Source organism: Enhydra lutris, unplaced genomic scaffold (assembly GCF_002288905.1).
Source record: "Enhydra lutris kenyoni isolate GAN:26980312 unplaced genomic scaffold, ASM228890v2 scaffoldscaffold23, whole genome shotgun sequence".
Lineage (NCBI taxonomy): Eukaryota > Metazoa > Chordata > Mammalia > Carnivora > Mustelidae > Enhydra > Enhydra lutris.
Genome location: NW_019154107.1, coordinates 13,415,657 through 13,437,849, shown reverse-complemented (window position 1 = coordinate 13,437,849; position 22,193 = coordinate 13,415,657). Strand labels below are relative to the sequence as shown.

General features: G+C 36.8%; 1 protein-coding gene across 1 annotated transcript in view; it reads left to right on the top strand.

Annotated features, from left to right (window-relative positions):
• LOC111150534 (dystrophin) overlaps positions 1-22,193 on the top strand; it is a 2,087,545-nt gene that overhangs the window by 1,518,061 nt on the left and 547,291 nt on the right. Inside the window, exon 53 of the mRNA XM_022508030.1 lies at positions 21,310-21,521. Within this exon, the coding sequence (XP_022363738.1) occupies positions 21,310-21,521 (212 nt within the window). The remainder of the gene's footprint in view (positions 1-21,309; positions 21,522-22,193) is intronic.

Below are 22,193 nucleotides of genomic sequence, written 5' to 3'. Positions count from 1 at the left end.
TAAGTGGATCAGAATATTACTACATTCTCCTGAGGAAATATTTTGAGAATAACAGAAATATATTCTAGGAACTTTATAAAGATATAAAAAGGGCATGGTTTAAAAAAAAATTTCTTGGTCTGTAGCCAGTCAACCAGAATTTTATGACTTAATGTTGGTCAAAGATTTCTGAATTCTTAATGTCTGTTAAGATTGAAAGGTTAGGAGTGCCTGGGTGGCTCGGTGGGTTAAGCATCTGCCTTTAGCTCAGGTCATGATCCTGGAGTCCCAGGATTGAGCCCCATGGAAGGCTCCTAGCTCAGTGGGGAGTCTTCTTTTCCCTCTTCCTCTGACCCTCCTCCTGCTAGTGCTCCATCTCTCTCTCTCTGTCTCTTTCTCTCTCTCTTAAATAAATAAAATCTTTTTAAAAAGACTGAAAGTTCAGAATATAGTTACAACCAAATAAAAAAGTGATATGTATATCATGGACTTGAAATTGATCTTAATATACACATTCTTCCCGCAGGTTTCTGGATTAGTTTTTCATTATTCACTGTGTGAAATTTTTTAAACATTAAGTATGTAAATCATTTCAGGAAGATCCTTATAAGGAGGTCACTGATAGGGTTTGTATTGCATGTATGGTATGTTTTCATAGATCTAAAGTCTGGTCCTCAGCTTTGCATAGCCAACAACCAGATTTTAATAGTTTAGTAGATTCTGAGATTTAATAGTTTAGTAGATCAGGGCCTAGGGCACTGACTCATGCTTCACAAACTGACAAGATATTGGTTTATAAATCATTTGAGAGATGAAATAATAAATTTAAAATTATGATTTTATAATACAACATAAACCTATCAGAAAAATTAATAATGATAAGTTGCTCAGGGTGCCCTCCCGAATGAGGGCACACAAAGAAGACCAAAATAGAGATTGCAAGATTTGGTGGTGATGAAAGAATTGGAGGAAGGGTAATAAGGTATTTTTTAAAGGATGGTTCATTAAGTGAGAGAAGCTAGATAAAATGCCCACCTTTACTATCCTAGGTGATTTCTAAAATAGAACTAGAGTAATAGAGCATTTCTCTCAGATGGTACCCAGGGCATAATAGCAAGAACTTCCTTCCTGGCTTTGTTTCCAGATTCCATGCAACAGGTCTTCCCCCATCACATACACAGACTGACTTTGCCCTCTCCCCCACTCTGTTACAGGCAGCACAAAACTCAGGTGTGCTGTGTACATGTAAACCAATAATTGGAGCTTCACATTCGTATCACATTTCTACTCATTTTTCACTTGATGGAACTGGGGTACTTCCTCACCAAAACCCTGACAAAACAACTCTGTGCAAAGATTTCTAGCCCTAGTGGCAAGTCCTGGACACCTACCCCAAGAAATTCTGACATGATAGGGATATAAAAAGGGCCCTGGGAATCTGCATTTTAAGAAGTTATCCAAAGCTCAGCTGGGTTCTTTTTGCAGGTGGCTAATATCATCTATCAGGGTTTTTTTTTCCAATTTTTATTTCAGAAGAAAATCTTTTTTCTGGCTTTTTCTGAATTTCTAGGATGGTAGGACTCAGAGCCTCTCTGAACTCGTACATAGAGAGGTAGAGATTGATAGATGAGCTGTATAGACATCTACATAAACTAGAAATAGATACGTGTACATATAAATAGTAAGAAAAGTGTGTTGTTTAAAACTTCAAAGAAATACACACACTCTTAAAAACATAGTTTAGAAGCATGAAGAATTTGCTTTCAGTTGAAAATAGTATGATAAACTTAAATGAAGTAGGACTCTGAATGCAAATGTTCCTCCCTCCCTCCTTCCCTCCTTCTCTCAATCTCTCTGTCTCTCTCTCTCTCTCTCTCTCTCTCTCTTTCACATACACACACACACACAAACACACACACAGAGAGAGAGAGAAAGAGAGCACTCTACAGCTCAGCACAGGGTTTTAACATAAAAGCTACCCCCTGAACCAGATAAATAAAGGAAAAGGTTTCAATTCTTTCTCAATCTTTAGTTATTTTCCCTAAATTAATTTATAGTTGGTAATTACAGTAAGATAAGTACAATTGTCCCATAAACAATTCAAGGTGAAGAATCAAATGAGCATTAAGTAAAAATGAAGGTGCCCTGTCCTTAAAGACACTGTCATTATGGCTTAGTCACAAACTCTTTGCACTCTGTACTCATTCCTTGATTTCACTGTCTTTAGAGCTGCATAGATAGAAATAACACTCATAAGAAGACATTCCAGAAGTTTTGATTTGAAAAACAGCCTCAAAAGAGAGACAGACAAACAGAAACAGACACAGAATGAGAGGAACAAAGGTAAAATGGCATTGTTGGCACAGAGATAGAAGAACTGAACAGTGAATCTGGTTACCACATTGGCAAATAGCCTTATTTTAAGTTTGTAATTTGGTTATTTATCACAGGAAAGTGATCAATCTAAAAATTCATACTTTCTATTACTATACTAATACTAATTCTACCTAATACTATAAAGATATTTAGGGTCACCTGGCTGGCTCAGTGGGTTAAGCCTCTGCTTTTAGCTCAGGTCATAATCTCAGGGTCCTGGGATCAGCCCCACATCGGGCTCTCTGCTCAGCAGGGAGCCTGCTTCCCCCTCTCTCTCTGCCTACCTCTCTGCCTACTTGTGATCTCCCTCTCTCTCTCTGTGTCAAATAAATAAATAAAGTCTTTTTAAAAAATATAAACATTTAATGTTTGGAGTAAGTTTGTCGTTAAAGGATCACAGTGTTTATTAGAAGTCATTTTAAATGGTATTTAATTGGCATAAGGAATGAGTGATTACATCATTAATGGCTAAGTGTGCAAAAGTAGGATGCAAAATTATTTATGTCATATGAGCCTAATTTTGCACAAAAGAAAAAGAAAGAGAAGCCAGCAAGACAAATGATAACTGGAGGTTATACCTCCAAATGTTTAACATCTGTCAACTTGGGGAAATACAAGTGAACTCATTTTTTTGTCTTTCTGTCTATCTGTGTTTTCCCAATTACATTCAATAAATTACATGTTTTATGTGCAGAAATAATTTTAAAATATATTACACTGGTATAGTTTCTCAACCTTTTCTTCATCATTAACTTCTAAGAAGCCCTTTTAGACTTCTTGTTTTCTAATCAGCTTAATCCCACAGATATGCGCTGTAGTCTGTTTATGTTGTGGCCCTTTGGAGAGTCACAAACAACTGTAACACTTATAGATAGTAAGAATTTTTATTCCTCAAGAACAAACCTTCATCTCCTTGGGGCACTGTAGTCTGTCTTGTGAACACATGTGCTTGCCTAAGAGCCTGAATATTCTGGTTCAGGAGATTTGAGGTAGGAACAGAGTAAGTACTTTTTTTTTTTTTTTTTCAACAGACCTCATGTGTTTCAAAAGCAATGTGTAAATGCACGTACTTAATGTTACTCCATTTTTTTCAGGAACCTGAAATATAAGCATTTATCTATTTTTGGGAATAATATTAATGATGGGACATTTTTAGATAATTGTAAGTATGTAAGAATTTGCCTTTCTTGCCCATCGTCAGGAACATATAACTTTGAAACCCAAGTTAGAACAACTTTCATGAAACTTTCTCCTGAACTTTGTATCTTTTCCACCATCTACTTCTGTGTAGGTCTTTTCTTTTAATCATGGTTGATTTCTTTAGTTTTCTTTCAGAGACAATTGAGGAGAGATGTGAGCTTAGCATCCTGAATTCAGAGTCATGCTGTGTTTGGTAAAATGCGAACAAAAACCTTGCAAACACGTGGTCCCTTGTGGATCATTTTCTCCAGTCTGACAATTATACAGAGGCCTCTGAGGCTTCTGGGATCATTGCTGAAGCTATTTTTTAAAACCCTATAGCATTTTCTCATTGTTGGTTAGTTTTCACCACAAAGAAGTTTTCATTTTTAAGGCTTAAAAACAAAACAAAACAAAACAAAACTACATACACACACACACACACACACACACACACACACACACACACACACACACACACACACACACAAAAACCCTAAGATGAGTGGGAGAATTATTCAGCACAGCAGGTAATATACCAATTAGGATGATGATGTCCTGGATAGAGATTTTCATGAACCTCTCCCATTACCTGTTTCAGCTTTGGTTTTTCTTTTTGTTTTACTTTTTTTAATGTTCAAAGTGAATAGAGTAATGAAGCAGCTATTTAGGAAGGTTTGGACTCAGGGAAGGCAAAAACAAAACAAAACAAACAAAAAATACACCCTTTCATTACGTTCCCAAAAACAGCTAGCTTATTAAGCAGCAAGAGACAGAGATTAAGTATAGAAAAAATAAAAAGATGCAAAAAAATGAAGCAACGACATGAGAAGGTCAGTGAAACCACTGGAACTGGCAGCATGGCAGTTTCATCACATGTCTTTTGTTTGGGGAAAATGATTATACTGACTTTATTCTGAACCCCTTGCTAACACGTATCTTAGGAAAACTGAACATATTTTATCTGTGTGTACGAAAATGCCTAAGGATTGATCTCTTACCTAAGCTGTATTCAGACTGAGAACATCAGTATACAAATTTGCAGCTAACATATTAGTCAGTGTATGTGCTTTCTGCTGTTTCATAGCATGATTATTCCTAATTTTCAAGAACAGTAGTGTATCTGTTCATCAGCCAAGAAAAATGGATGAGAACCTCCTTGTCATTGGAGTCAACATTAGTTTTTCCTATGGGGACTCACATAATGATAAATTTGTTCCAAGCTGGAAATTTCCATTGACACCAGTTACACATAGTGCTTTCAAGTGGACTCTGGAATATAGGAAAATGGAAGAATCTGAATGGAGCCAAGGGGAATGATGATTAAGTCAAAGAGAGTGAAAGAGAGTAGGGGAGTAGTTTGGGTAGAAATGGTTTAAAAAAAACCCGGAAGGATGGCAGAATTCAGGGAAAATAAAATAGAGATTTCATCAGTAATAAGCTCCTTCTAAAAATCAGATTAAGAGTATAAATATGGAATGATGGGATACAAATCTGTATTTTACCCTGGCGGTTGATGAGTGGAATCTTCTCATCTAGTCATTTTATAAAATTTTTCATTTTAACAGTTCTTTTGTATCATAAATTCAGTTTCAAGTGGAAATTTCCTACTCATTAGCTAACTTGGCTTCCTATATTTTGCCTAACCATCTACTTTCTTATTCCCTACTCCTTCTAAATCTTGGCTCACACAGTGAGGCAGCTCACATCCCTTAAGTTTCCTGTCTGATTTTGCTTCTTTAATTGCCAAAGTGAATTCTGTAAACATTTCTGTCATTTCCTTTTATATCTAATCTCTTCTGGCCTATGTTCTAAGGACTTCCATGAAGCTATCGTGATTACCCAAGAGGTTCAATTTCCTTGTCTAGAGACCACCTCTCATGGTACAACCCTGGAGCCTTTGCCTTGAACATAGGGACAACGTAACCTTTCCCAAATCCCTCATCTCATTTTCCGGCCCTTTGTCCGCCTTTCTCCCAAGACTGTGCCTTTGTTCCTTACACTCTTGGTTTCATTTGTTCCTCACTATGTGAATGGAACCTCTCATGGTGACACCTCTGACCTCTCACCTGGTTGATGCATTCCATATGGCAAACTATATACTTTACTTTTTCTCTGGGGGATTATTAAGAACTCACATTTAAAGTAAAATTGCAGATCCATGTTGATGCCCACCAGCAAGTTTTTTTTCACCATTTTGTGGTACAAAAGGGAATTGCTCTCTCTCTCTTATTTATCTGCAAACAACTCAAAGTAAAGCCAAAAAAAAAATTCAAGCAAATAAGATTTCCCAGTGAAGTGTCTTGAAGGAAAGACTCTGCAGACATTACATGTAGCCTATATTGTAGAAGAGTCACAGTGACCTAGGCATACCTTGTTAAAAAACAGTCACCATGGTTAAAGTCTATTAGTTCCATCTTTTTCTGGGAGGGAGAAAAGCCATTCCATGACAAGGTCAGATCTTCTGAGACCCTCTGAAAGAATTGCAAGGTTAATATAATCCCATTCATTTCCCCTCAAAAGTAGGTACATGAAGTACCTGTCATGTACCAGGCAATGCATTCTATACAGAAGGAAAAGTTTAGGCAAAGTCCTGTACATTTAATCTTCTAAATATTTTACTAATTTATTCTTATCTTTTAGTCTACCGATGACCATCAGGCTATGCCTGGACACCTGTCCTAGCTTGTTGCTCTATTTTTCTGCATCTTTTCCTGCCCCTCCCCCAATCTATCCTCTAATTGACAGCCTGACTAATCTTTTCACACCCAGATCAGATGTGTCACTTCTTTGCATGCAACCTTTTCAGTGGGTTCCCACTGCACAGAGACTAAAGAGCAGAATCCTTACCATAATTCAAAAGGCCAGTGGGAGCTATGAAAATCTCCTCTTTATTTCTTTCTGATGGATGATGCATTCAAATAAGTGGATTCTGTCATAAAGACACAGATTCCAAATGCATGTGAATGTTAAAAAAGGCAGTTTACTTATAAAATATGTATTACTCCTTTATACAGCTTTGGTTTTGAATGCACACTAACTTAATCTCAAGCACATAATAGGTTATGAAGAAAAAGTTTGTAGGAATGAATGGATAGACAAAGGGATAAATAAATGAATAAATGTATAAAAATAAATTCATATCATACAATCAAATGGCTCTTTATAAGAACTTACCAGAACAAAAGTATAATCTTGTGTGATACCCAGTTCTGGCAATGTTTGTATGCCTTTCTTTTTGTTTTTGCTAAAAGGCGTCCATTTTATGTTTATAAAGGAATATGTTTCTTTGCTGTGAATAGTGTAGGCACAGTGCTCTGCTATATCTCATTTTTAAAAAAATAATAATAGTACCTAATGTTTGCTGAAGCTTTGCGGTTTATAAAGCACTTTTCACATAGATTACCTCATTTAAAATTCCTCTATTTCTTCTTTTACTATGGAAATTCTATTTAAGAAGATTTCCTTCTAAAATTAAAGCAATTACACTGTTCTGTTCCTGTATTTCTTAGCTATATGTTTCACCAAGGTATTGTCTCTCTCTTGGGTTTTTCTTCTCCGGATGTATACTTATGATTTTCCCAGAGGTAAATGGAAATAGTGGGGGTTGTATACAGATTTGTTGTTGTTGTTTCTTATAAACTCAAGCATTTCGTTTTAAGAGCTGCTGTACCATTTTAGGAATTGCCATTCTAATGTTCAAAGCCAATTTACATATTTCCTGTGAAACTATTTTGTCATTTGAATTGGGATTGTTAGAATAGGAAGAGTTATTTTTCATCTCCCCCATATTTCACATTATTTGCTGTAACATTTATGAGTTATCGCGGTTTAAATAAGCAAAGATTATCTCAAAATGAGGCCTGAGAAGGGCAATTTGAGTCTTCGTGCACTTACATTTCGGCCTTTCAGTCTATACTACTATTACTCTAGTCTAAAAAGTACTTTATAATCACTGATCCTGTATTTAACAGGATATATGTTAAATGAACCAGAATTGAGTGATCTTTATTTATTTTTGATCTTACATTTTGCTTTTCTTGAGAGGTATTTGAAAGGGATCAGCTGAGACTATACTTCAATAACTCAGTTCCTCTTTTCCCTTTAGTACAGAAGTCTCATTCTCACAAAGTCTGAAAAACTTTGAACATGGACTTTATTTTCATAACATTGCCTAAATGTATGTATTGTTCGTTTATATATTGGTGACAATTTTGCTTTTGCAGTAGTGCAGAAATTCTCATTTATGTTGTAAGAGTTGTGTTTGCCCTTTCCACACATTTATTTCTACCTTGCTATGTGCCAAACTTGGGCTGAACCCTGAATTTAAAAATACATTTCCTCTCTTGAAATCGGTACCTTACAGTGCTGATTAGACTTGCAGTGGGTAGGACAGACAAAAAAAAAAAAAAAACAGATAATTGCCCAGTAGTGTAATTGCTATGTGCAGAGATAAGAATCAGGTGCTCTAGAAACCATGTTGCAGGGTCCCCCACCCAAACCCAAGAAACAAGGCTTGGTGGAGCGGAAAAGAATAGTCAGGAAAAAATGACAAATGATAGTGGCTTCTGAGCGAACTGTTGTGAGTGGATGAGGGTAGAGAATAATCTGCGCACAGATGTATGTGGGACGTGGGTCACATCACACATGTAGCAGACTCGTGTGTAGCTGTAAGGCTAGACTCTAAGGTTCCAACAGGCGGTAGAAGTCGAGAAGCTGGAAAAGGTCTTACAAGTAAGGTAGGGAATTTGCATTATATTCTGAGAGCAGTGAAAGGGTGACGTTAGAACAATTTAATAAATGATGACAGACTCCGATTTTCCATCTTCAAAAGTCTTCTATGACAAAAGTGCTGAAGATTAACATGGAGGGCAGAAGGCCAGTGTTGGAGCAGTGCTTTTTAGTCCTAGCTGAACATTAGAATCACTAGGGGCAGCAGGGGCTTTTTAAAAATGCCAGTGCCTGGACTCCACCCCAAACCAATGACATAAAAAGCTTTGGGATTAGGGCAGAGACATTGGTATTTTTCAAAGCACGCTGGTTGATTCAATTGTGCAGACAAGGTTATGATTCAGTAAATAAGAGATTGTGTCAGAGGCTTTTAATTAAAAACAGTCTGGGGAAGTGACAGCTGGATGATAGGTTAGAAGGGCGATTAAGGAGGTTGAATGAATGACTTGGTATCTTGGCTAAAGGATAAGGAAGAAAGAGAAATCAGGGATGATTTGTATGTTTCTCTTTGAATGACTAGGTGGAGGCACAGGTGTGTGTCAGTGACTGGGCGAGAAGGGTGAAGATGATGTGATCAAGTTTTAGATACACTGCATATTTAAAAGGGATTTAGTAGATGCTTGACTCTGAGGATATGGAGTTTGGGAGGGAGTTTGACTATGATCACTGTAAAGGTGGTAAATGAAGTGATGTAAGGAGATGAACTCACCAGGGAGAGAAAACATCCAGTGATAAGAAGAAAAGATCAAAAAGAGACTTGTAGGGAATAGTGACATTTAAGAGATGAGCTGAGGAGGATAAGGAAGCAGCCAGAAAGGTGGAGTAGATTCCATGCCATGTTGATTGAAAGAAGGTTTCAAGGAGGTCTTATCAATGAGGACAAGTATTGAAGGGAGGTCTGCCAAAATAAAGACTTCAGAATCTCTAACTTGGTAGTGACTTGAATGTCATAACTACTATCTACAACAATTCCAATGGCAATTTCAATTTCAGCTATTATCTACAATTGCAGTAGCAAGAGTCAAAATGTAGTGACTAAAAAAGGAACCTGAAGTGTGAAAGTGGAAATAGTGCGTATTGACTAGCGCTTCTCAAACTTTAATGTGCACACAAATCACCCCTGGAATCTGGCTTAAACATGTAGAATCTGATCAGTTAGGTTTCGAGTGGAAGCCCAAGATACTGCATTTCATGCAAGCTCACAGGTAATGCGGATACTGCTGGTACACAGGCCATGCCCTCAGTAGTGCCTGCATAAACCATTCTCCTCTGAGGGAAGACATCAGGTTGGCCAGATGTGGTGTTAGGGCCAAAAACAAAACTCATTTGTTTGTTGTTTTCTTTTTAGATGAGGTTCTGGACCGAGTTTGAAGATACAGGGTGGGTGAAAAATTGAACCACTTCTTTTAGGAGGCAGAAGAAATTGGCAGACTGAGTATAGGGAGGTAATTAGGCATGGGTAGGAGAGAGACACTCATCCTTTAGAGAGGACATAAGGCAGATGAGAAATACAGACTAGTCCTCCAATGGATAGGATCTGGCATTTTGCTTCATAGCCCAGTGTTTTTTTCAAAGAATTGTTTTATATTTATTTTTATTCCTCAACTTGAATGACCGTACTGTGGCGTGTGCTTGTAAAGAGAGAAGTGAGCCCTCTTTGCTTCACAAGTATAACTTGCATTTTCTGCGCTTGTCAAATAAAAGTTTGAGTGACAAGGTATAGGGATGAAATTCAATGTGTGTTCAGGGAGAAAAAATGCCTTTTTTAGTCTACATCTTTTTGAAATTTTTCTCATTCCAACAAATGCTTCAGTTTTGATGTGGAAATGTACAGTGATGAATGGGTTTTGCTGTGTGCATTGTATGCCAGTGACACAGTAATAAATCCACGGTGCTGGAATTGTAATGGTCCCCTTTACTCTATTTTAGTGAACTCTTGCTGACCCCTTTTGAATTGTTAGTACTTTATTTGCTACATTTGGCACTTAATTAGTTGACAGCTGGGCCCAGTGGGACAGATGGGTCATCCAGTGATATACTGTGTCACTATCACACCTTGATAGTTCTCTTCTGTCTTGTAAGTGGCCTACGATTATACACTGAAGTATTTTTCACAACTGTAGGTCAAGCTTTTTTCCCCACCATCGGGCTTTCATCTCAACCAATAGGTGCCCCCTGCCAAAGGAAGCCATTTTTAAAATTCATTTTAATGATCAAATAATACCACATTTCAACATATCCTTTTAAAATTAATATTTAAATAGCTTACATGTTTCATTATGACTGGATGTTGGTATTTTCTCATAATCTGTGACTCTCCAGCTGGTGGCAAAATGCAATCCTCCTTTGACCTTAACTCAGTTCAGAGTGGGCATCAGCACTCATTTACCTATGGTTTATAATCACAATAGGAGAATGAGCTTTTTTTCAGAGGACTCCTTTTCTCTGTTAGAATGTGTAGCATACTTTAAATGAGGTAATATGGTATCTGACAGTCTGTTGATTATGAAATTAAGAGATCTGCCTGAATTCCACTTCTAGCTCCTCACCATATACATTGGGTGTGACTTTCAGCAAAATGTTTCATCATTTCCACTCTAGAAATGCTATTTACTATCTTTTAGACTTACATATTCTACACATGGTATTATTCTTAATTGAAAAGTGGTCTTAGTGACTTAGAAAGCTGCCTGAATAATATAGTGCTTCATGCTTGCTGTGAGAGAGCATCTTATCTAAAATTTTATTCTGAAAAATTCAAATACACAGAAAAGCTGAAGGAACCCTACATTGAATACCTATGAACTTACCATCTGGAGTCTGCTGTACCACTTCATTCCTTTATCCTCCCATCAATCCTCACCCCCCCACACACACTTTTTGATGCATTTCTAAGTTTGAAAACATCAGTACCCTTTGCCCCAAAACACTTCAACATGCATATCATTAATTAGAGCTCAATATTCATTTATAGTTGTTTGTTTTCTTGTGGCAAAATTTGCATAGTTAAATGCACAAGTTTTATGTGTCCCATTCAGTGAATGTTGATGATGGATACACTAGTGTGACATATGCCTCTATCAAGATACAGAAAAATACTATCACCCCAGAAAGGAAAGAACTTTTGGATGTTAACTAGATTTATTAAGGTGATCATTTCACAATATGTACAAATATTGAATTATTGTGTTGTACACCTGAAACTCGTGTTGTATTGATATTTTACCTCACTTAAAAAGTTTTTCCAGAGAAAGGAACCTTTTTTTTTTTTAGGTTGGCTTGATTTTATTTTAACTGAATTTTAACGTGGCTGAATTTAAGATCATCAAGCTGAATCATACCAATGGCCCATCCAGGGGAATGACATATGGCTGTAGATGTTCTCTCTGCTCATCCAATCACTGAACTGAGTTCTTCCCAATAACCTTGTAAGGTGAGCCTCTAGCTCTGACAGAAACATCAAGAAACATGTATTTCACAGACTGTTAGAGCTCGTAAGAACTTCAGGGATCATCCAGTCTGCTCACTTTTGCTTTATGTCTCAAAATCTGAGAACTTCAGGATGCATAGGTGGCTCAGTCGGTTAGTCATCTGCCTTTGGCTCAGGTCATGATCCCAGGGTCCTAGGATCGAGTCCCACATTGGGCTCCTTGCTCGGTGGGGAGCCTGCTTCTCCCTCTGCCTGCTGTTCCCTCTGCTTGTGCTCTCTCTCTTTCTCTCTGACAAATAAATAAATAAAATCTTTTTTAAAAATCTGAGAATCTCATTGGTGTTATGAAAGTACATGGTTGTCTTTCTTCATCCTTATAATAGAGAGCAAGGGCCAGACATGCTGCTCAGTGCTTTGTGTTTATTATTTCCTTAATCTTAATAGATTATTAATCTTCTTGTTATTGTTATCCTCATTTTATAGAGAGTAAACTAGTAGTGAAATAACATTATTACTGATTTTTGCCATGTTCAAACTAACCCTAAATGTTAGACTAGTATTATAAAATATTTTTAACTTGGTCATTTACATTAGGTCTGTCTTCCATGAGTTTAAACATAAAGTTTGGCTGTTCCTGAATTCTAGCTTTTTAGGACTTAGAAAAGGAACAGAAATTCAAATTAGTCATAGTGGCTAGGATTTAATCACGTGCCTATAACTCCCTTCCCTTTCCAGCTTTTTGGTCTGAAATGACATTTTTTCCCCATGTTTATATAGCAGCCACATTCCTCATGTCCTGTTCCTAAATACAACAAGTGTCTATTCACACTAGTTACATTTGACTTCAGGGTTAGTGTGTTTGTTTCTCCCTCTTCTTAATGGGTTTAGGTTGAAATTCTTTGCAGAACTTAACTATAAGTCTTCTAAAGAACCATGTTTGAATGCCATGTGGAAGTACATGAAACAAATCTTAATATTCCCTATAATTTTGGTCATTATTATTTTTGCTTACCTTGGTTTCTTACAAGTCTTTGAATATCAAACACGAAGTATGCTCACATTCCTCAAGGCAGAGATGTACCCTAACTTAGTACAAGAGTAGGATAATGGTGGTTTCTTTATTCCTTTTTTTTTTTTTTAGTTCCCTTCTTGATTACCCCCTAACATTTTGTTGACATTTTAGCCTCAGGGACCAGTCTGTTGCGATTCCCGCATCTCTTTCCCATCTTTAACTATCACAACTCATTATCTTAACTCCCATTGGAATCATTTTCCTTACAGTTGCCCATAGTTAAATCTCTGCCATTCTTTACCCATTTGTGACCCATTTGCCTGCGAATCCACTCTACCAGTTTGGTATCTTCTACATGGATTATTAAAGTAAGTACCCTGTGCAATCATTGAGATCCACAGTGTGCGCCACCAAGCAGATCACAAATATTTGCTGATGACTATAATCCATTGTTTGGTCTCTGTCCAGAAAAGCAGGAACACCTTGGTTCATTATTGTCCTCTATGCTCTTATTTGAATTTTATCTTCACAACACTTCTTTGGTTGTACAACCATCATTATTTCAGTTTTGCAGTTGAGGAAATTGAAGTTGTGGTGAAGTATCTTTTGCAAATTAAATTTCGTCGCAAATCTAAGGCTATAACCCATTACTAACTGCTAGTCAAGGTTTCTTTCTAAAACTTAGTCACAGTAACTTCTAATTCTCTGACTATAAATTCAGTGCAGAAATTGCAACAGAGCTGTTCTTTGTTCTGTAGCAATGTATATTCAAAAAGACAATCATTTCGTTTTTGTAAATAACATTTTTCCCTAGGAGAGATGTTGTGGGAATTTATATCAGTCAAGAATGTGTATTGATAATCAAACATAGCTAGCTTAAAAACATGAAGTGAAAGATTGGTTAGTACTCAATCAACTGAACTGTTTCTTTCTCTGCGGTATTGTGGTTCTTGACATGATTGCTGAGTTTCCAATTTGACACTTCTAGAGATCTGTAAATCAAGACACATGCTGAGTCCCAGTCTGTCATCGTGAGTCTTAGCATTGGTTATTTATTTCCCTTCTTTATCCAGCATCTACTTACTGGACAAACCAATTGAGAAACTTTCCATGATGGCCCTTTGAAAGGAGAAATGCATACATTTGGGTAGCTCTTCAATTACCAACATGCACAAATTGTCTGAGTTTATATGCATATATTTTATTATTATTTCACTTGTGCATGTCAGATGAATCTGGTATAAATGTAAATCTAACAGTATGGGCTCTAGTGACCAAGTACACTGCCATAATATATCTTTGGTCTATCAATAATATTCTGGGTGCAGTGTTGCAAGTGTGATGAAATTCTGTAGTTTGAATTGTTTGCCCAGGCATGGACAATTAGCAGGTCCATATGATGTCCAGCTACCACAATGGCCCAGCTCCAAAACAACAGCTTCTCTTTGATGATCTGCAGATTTTATGTTTACTTTCACTCCTTGACAAAGTGGAATATATATCACACTTCTGAAGTTTTCTTCTGTGTATGCTCCTGCAGGGTCTGCTCTTAGGACAGCTATATCATTCAATTGCAGTGCTTTGTTTCTGTAGTTAAATAACCAAATAGCGGCTTCATTAGTCTCTATGTGCTGATCTGTTTCTGTGAGTCTAGTCTGGTTCATTGGCCAATGAGTATTTCTGAGATGTTCTTTATCACACCAATCTAAGACCTAAATTGCATGTATCCTTAACAAAATCATTGCATCTCTTATTGTCATTAATATCTGCCAGTGATGCTTATTTCACAGGTTGCAGCCCTTTTGAAAAGATGAATTCTCCAATGTTGTATGCACAATACATTTTACAAGTCAAATCATACTTCATTAAATGTTTGTTGGAGTACAATATACATAAGAGAAAATGCACATGTTATAAATGTTTAGCTTGGTGGGTTTGCACAAACTAAATACAACTGTGTAAACACCCCTCAAATCAAGAAACAGAATAACATCCAGAACTCTGAAGCATCTGTCATGTCTCTTTCAGTGACTACCAGTCCCACGAGGATAACCATTATCCTGACTTCTGCAGTCATCTTTCTTTTTCCTCTTTTTATATATTATATAAGTGAAATAAAACAGTATGCCCTTATTTTTGGCTGGCTTCTTTCACTCAACATTATGTTTGTGAGGTTAATATATACTATTGCCTAAGTTGTAGATATTTTATTTTTGATGCTAGGTAGTATTATATTGGTAAATATACCACAGTGTATTTATCCATTTTCCAGTAGAGGGGAATTTGGGTAGTTTCCAGTTAGGGGGAGCTTCCAATTTAGTACCGAGGACTGGAACACCAGTCAAATATTTTAAATATACCTGACAAGTTGACTATTTAAAGAAATCTTATGGTGAATTCTTTTCTAAAGGAAATAATCTCTCCATAATTTCTGCTCTGCAAAATATATTCTCACATATGGGTATTTATTTCACAAGGGTCGATACATCTGTTTACTGTCTTTCTAGTATTCATCTCTTTGTACTTATATTAATAACAATATAGTATTTTATTGTTGTTATTAACTTCTGAATGTTTTAACTGAATGTTATTAACTTCTGTATGTTTTAAGATTTGAAAATACCCATAAAAATATCCTTATCTGAATACTATATGGTGACTAACATAACACAATTTTTGAAAAAAATGAAATTAGGGAAAGTTAATTTTAGCTATTCAAAGGCAAGAAAACAAATGTGAAGGAAGGGCAAGGAAAAGAAAACAAAATCCAAAACAATAAACAGTTCAAAGATAAAGAAAAAAATCCTTATCTGATATATACATATACTCTTCTATATTACACCATCTAGATTTAATTAAAAGGACATACTGAGGCAAAAAGACATGCCAACAGATTCTCTTTGATCCACGGTCTATTTTAAGAATATTAGAGAAAGAAAGATCATGAATTATTTTTGGCTCACAAGAATTCCCCTCACATACCAACATACCTTTTAATTTATGGATCTTTTTAATCAGATGAGAATATTCTAGTAAATATGATATTGAAGATGTTCTCTAATGAAAAATATGGTTGATGCAGAGGCATTAAATCATAAACAAAGGGTGCCCAGAAAATACTTATTTTGCTTAAAATAGAGATCATGGAAAATAAAGAGGGAAATATGCAATTCTTTTTTTAAGTATTTATTTAAATTCCGGTTAGCTAGTATACAGTGTTATATTAGTTTCAGGTGTAGAATATAGTAATTCAACACTTCCATACAATACCTAGTGCTCATCACGACAAGGGTACCCCTTAATCTCCATCACCTGTTTCACCTATTCCCCCCAACCCTTCCCCTCCAGTAACTATCAGATTGTCCTTTATTGTCTGTTTCTTGCTTTGTCTCTCTGTCTCTCTTGTTTTTTCCCCTTTTGCTTGTTTTTTCCATTCCTTAAATTCCACGTATGAGTGAAGTCATATGGTATTTGTCTTTCTTGACTTATTTAGCTTAGCATTATACTCTCTATATCCATCCATGTCATTGCAAATGGCAAGATTTCATTATTTTTTTATGGCTGAGTGATATATATCTATATATCTAGATAGATAGATAGATAGATAGATAGATCGATCTCACCTCTTCTTTGTCCATTCATCAGTCAATGGACACTTAGGCTGCTTCCATAGTTTGCCTATTGTAAATAATGCTGCTATAAACATAAGGGTGTATGTATCCCTTTGAATTAATGCTTTTGTATCCTTTGGGTAAATACCCAGCAGAGCCATTGCTGGGTCATAAGGGAGTTCTAATTTTAACTTTTTGAGGAACTCTGTACTGTTTTCCAGAGTGGCCATACCACTTTGCATTCCCACCAACAGTGCATGAGGGTTCCTTTTTCTCTGCATCCTCACCAACACCTGTTGTTTCTTGTGCTGTTGATTTTCACCATTCTGATAGGTGTGAGGTGCTCTTTGTAGTTTTGAGTTGAACTTCCCTGATGACAAGTGATGATGAGCATAATTCTTAAACCAGTGTTCAATTTATGTAAACTTGAAATGCAATGAAGAGACAGTGACTCCTTTTAAAGAAGAAAGACTCAAGGTCCTGAGCAAGAGTTAACTTTGAAAGTGGCATTTTTACATCATTATAAAAAGGAAGTATGGATAATTAAAATAGTCCACATGTACAATTCATTTGACAGACAGTTACTGAAAGTATGCCAGGCACCAAGCACTGGGCTGTGCACTAAGGGTTTTTTTTAATTAAATGAATAAAAATCTAACTTAGACTAGCTTCCCCCAGAAGGATGACCTTGAAACAATGATTTGAGTGAAAGTGTTTTATTTGTAAGGTGATCCCATGAAATGCCAGTAAAAGAGTGACACAGCAAAACAGGGAAAGAAGCCAATAATTGAGCCAATTATCAATCAGGTTATTGCTATGGGCAACTGGAGTTCAACCCTGATGAGTGAACTCTGGGAGGCAGTGAAAAATGCACCTCACAGTTGTCATCCACAAAGGGTAATTATCTTCCAACTCTCATTTATCATTGGCTGATTCATTTGTCAATTCCTTATAGTAAGATTTCCACCACTCCACTAAGATTATCTTTTGTATGGTCCTGAGGGAATTCCATGTGGTCAAATCCAATGGAACTTTTGGCATGGGCTTTGGGGAGTCTGACTATTTGGGTCCAAGTGTTAGCTCTCCCACTCACTATCTGTATGACCTTATGTCAATTCATTAATGCAGTCTATTTCTTCCTCTGTTCAATGAGAAGTAGCAACAGCAGCAGCATAAACAATGATAACCACCTCATAAGATCATCATAATGATTAAATAAATTAACACTCATACAGAACTTAAAACAGAGTTTTAAGCAGTGTAGATATTCAAATAAATGTTAATTATTATGGCTTTTGTTATCTGGCATGACATTTATGGCTTTTCAAAGTATTAACCAGGGGCACCTGGGTGGCTCAGTGGGTTAAAGCCTCTGCCTTTGGCTCAGGTCATGATCCCAGGGTCCTGGGATCAAGCCCCACATCGGGCTCTCTGCTCAGCAGGGAGCCTGCCTCCCTTCCTCTCTCTATGCCTGCCTCTCTTCCTACTTGTGATCTCTGTCTGTCAAATAAATAAATAAAATCTTTTTTAAAAAGTATTAACTACTTTTGGGTTTTTGCAATTCTTTCTTGCCCATGTTTTTATGAAAGTACATTTTCCAGGCATTCCTCCTACTTTGCTAGCTATTCATTCATCTTATTAGCTACTTTTGCTTCATTTTGTCTTTATGTGTTGTATTTTCTAGGACTTCATCTTACCCTTATGTTCTGTTCAATCTACATACCATGTCAGTGAGAACTCATTGAGGTTTTCATTACTTCTCTGTAGTAATTTCTAACCCTGGATTTCTCTCTCTCCCCAAATACACAGCTATACCATTACCCCTTCAGTCCAAGTGACTAAAATGATAATCCTATGTAGACGATCCTCAAAACCTCCCACTGAATAGGTCCAAAATGGAATTCATTACCTTTTCCCTGAAATGTTGTTCATCCTTTATTCTTTGGGTAGATACTGAATGACACCTTTATCTGACAGGCACCAACCAGAAAGAAGGGAATCTGTCTTGACTCCTTTGTTTCCCCAGTGCTAAGCATAATGCCTGGTTATCTAGTAGATGGTAAATAAAATGGTGACTGGCAGGCTAGATGAATGGATTGACAGGTAGGTGTGCTGGGAGGGGTAGATGGATTGTTGAGTGAGTCTGTAGCCTGTAATTGTATTTAGTTAAATATTATCTGATGATCATGTACAGTTGAAGGTCAAGGATGAGAAAGTACACCCTTAGTGGGATACATACACCAATGAACCAGTTTTCCTTGCTACATTACATACACATGACCCCTTTGGGATGAATACTTTTATCATTCTGACTGAACAAGCACTCAAATTGTATATTTGTCTGAAATAATGATCTGGGCTATGAAAGTTTCCTCCTCTTGCCATAGTGAAGAGACACATACTGACATAATAGGAAGAACTGTCTTAATTTTTTCTCCTATGATGGACTTCTTAAATATAAAGATTATGTCTACCCTATGAACTATAAGATGTAGGAAATATTCACCAGCATGAATGCAAATGGCTTACCATATTTATATCAAAAAAGTTTGCTAGCATAATAAAATGTCACTAATCAAGACTGATTAATGCAAAAGCAAATTGGGATCAGAGATTTTTTTTAAGGAAAGCCAATTTTATTATTTTCATATACATGTAGTATATAAAAATGGGCCAAGAAAAAAGGTACCAACTATGCAGAATAAAGTAACTGGCCATGACAAGTTGAAAAAATGGTATGTAATTGGAATATCAGTTATTTCTATGACTGATGGGGAATTATTTTAGAATATGTAAAGACATTTTAAACAGCTTTCTTCTAATAGCATTTATACTATTAATTTTGTGAACTAAAGATTAAATAGAAGACTAATTAATAACTGTAAATCTTACCTAAAATAGATGCCATACTACCCTGTGGGGCAATAACAACAATGAAACAAACAAAAAAGAAGTGTGCTCAAAGAATATAGAGAGAGACTGACATTTAAGCAGAGGTTCACGTGTTAACCCAAGTTGGAATATAATATGCTGACTGGTTTTGCAATACCAAGCAAGCACCCAAACAGAAATGAACTCCCCAAAACAGTCATTTATGATGAGTGCCACTCACCTGGTTTTACCTATTTTAGGTACCAGATTCTTGATTTCATGTCACAACCACTAGTCTTCTAGGGTTTGTCTAGTTTTCATCCTTATTTTCAGAAAATCTCAAGTACTTCTTTAACTCTTAACTTTATGGGGGCAACAATAGGGTCAATGAAGAAGGACTAAATTTACATCATGCAGCATGATTTTACAGTATTGTGCTGTGTACATTTTATTTGTCTATCCATAGCCCCCTCTTCGTCCTTTTCTTCTTTGTTCTCTACTCCGAGGTGCTGATCTGTGTCATCACTGGGCTCACGTGCCCTCTGGCTTCCAGTTGGTTTACCCACAAGGAGAGATCTGGTAGGAGAGAGAGGACAAAGTGAGATCAGGATATTTATTCTCCTGGTTCTTCCTAGTGGAGTTGCCTCAGGCCAATGGTGTCCCTTGGCGAAAGGTTACTGAGCTTCTCAAGGTGGATTCTCCTTGTGATTCTCAGCTTCTGGCTACTTTTCCCTCCCCTGATTATCTGGTACTAGATATAGTAACAGCTCTACTGCTGCAAGGCCCAATTTCTTGTGTTCTCTTTGGTGATTTTCCTACACCCGGGTTATGTTGTAACTTATTCCTTTATAAACAAATCTTTCAGATTATCCAGGCCAGATCAGAGGAAAATGTATGTCAAGCTAAGATACTCCAGAGGACAGTGGGGAGACATTGAAGGGTTTAAATGAAGGAGTGGGATGCTCAGATTTATGTTCATTGTTACTCTCTCTATAGTGTGGAGGTTGCATTACAAAACAGAGACTTGAGACAGGGGGCTATAAAGTCTACTGCAAACATGTAGGCAAAATAATGATAGAGCTTTGCAGTGAGAATATGTGAAAAGTGGGAAGGAGTCCTATGTGAGAGAAATTAGTAACCAATTATACAGGGTATTCATTGAGACCTCGAGAAAAATCTAGAATGTCAGGTTTTGCTTAAGGGATAAAGTTGATAGCGGGTTTATTACTTATTTTCCAAGACATTATTTCTATTTTATGAAATTAACTTAAAGAAAAGATAATGTGGTCCTTAAAAGATAAAAACAATGTGGTCATGTTTATTTTTAATAAAAAATAAAGTACTTCAGAGCAGAATTTATAGAACATCTCCATCTTTGACTCATAATGATACAAAAAAAAGATACAAAAAAAGATACAAAAAAAAGACAGTATAATCCTGTCTTACTTACAGAATATAATGAGTATGAATTCTTAGATATTGTTATAAAAAATTTACAGTAGGCCTATCTGCTCTTGGGTTGCCCCAGAAGAAGACCAGAGCATGTGGTTTCTTTGGCAATTGAGGGAAATATCAGTAGGGAAGTGAGTAAGGCTTAAATATTCATACCCCAATATGTACCATCAATCCTTGGTTATAGGCTGCTCCTGGGAGGTGGGGTGGCAGGAATCATCGATTCCCTGGTATATCCAGCCTGCAACTTAGGTGGCAAAATGAATTCTTTGTGGCACTGCAAATCCTTCAAGGAATGAACTGCCAGTGATAGTATCAGAAGTCAGGTTGTTGGGGACTGAAGCAGTAAGGGCAGAGGGATTCAGGCAGTCTGCTCTAGGACCTTTCTAAAAGATTTTCATATTTGGCTCAGGGGATTGAGAATAGAGAGAGTTAAATTTTTGTATACACAACTGATATTCTAGGTTACCTTAAGGATGATAACTTAACTTCATGTTTGCCATTGGAAAAAGTGAGGAATTCTATTGTCCATTATCCTATCTGTAACACAATGAAGAATTTTTTAAATAAATAATGTGAAAAGTGAGATCATCTTTGAAGGTTAAGTTTCAAAGGTCTTCTCCAGGCTAACATTTACTCCTATATATTCATTTTTCCTTCTATTCCAGTTGAAAGAATTCAGAGTCAGTGGGATGAAGTACAGGAACACCTTCAGAACCGGAGACAGCAGTTGAATGAAATGTTAAAGGATTCAACACAATGGCTAGAAGCTAAAGAAGAGGCTGAGCAGGTGTTGGGAAAGGCCAGAGCCAAGCTTGAGTCATGGAAGGAGGCTCCCTACACAATGGATGCAATCCAAAAGAAAATCACAGAAACCAAGGTTGGTATCATGATTATGTTCTTAAAATAAAATGCCAGTTATACTGGATAAAATTATAACCGTAGATTAAAATTTAATGATTTTTTAAAAGATTTTATTTATTTATTTATTTGACAAATCACAAGTAGGCAGAGAGGCAGGCAGAGAGAGAGAGAAGGAAGCAGACTCCCCACTGAGCAGAGAGCCCGATGTGGGGCTTGATCCCAGGACCCTGGGATCATGACCTGAGCCAAAGGCAGAGGCTTCAACCCACTGAGCCACCCAAGTGCCCCTAAATTTAATGATTTTTAATGTAAATTTATTAAAAGGAAACTAGATTTAAGCTGAAATGAACAGTAGGCTTTTTTTAATTTAATTTCTTTTCAGTGTAACAGAATTCATTGTTTATGCACCACACCCACTGCTCCATGCAATACATGCCCTCCATAATACCCACTACCAGCCTCCCTGAACCTCCCAATCCCCACCCCTTCAAAACCCTCAGATTATTTTTCAGAGTCCATAGTCTCCCATGGTTCATCTCCCCCTCCAATTTCCCTCAACTCCCTTCTCCTCTCCATTTCCCCTTGTCCTCCATGTTATTTGTTATGCTCCATAAATAAGTGAAACCATATGATAATTGACTCTCTCTGCTTGACTTATTTCACTCAGCATAATCTATTCCAGTCCCGT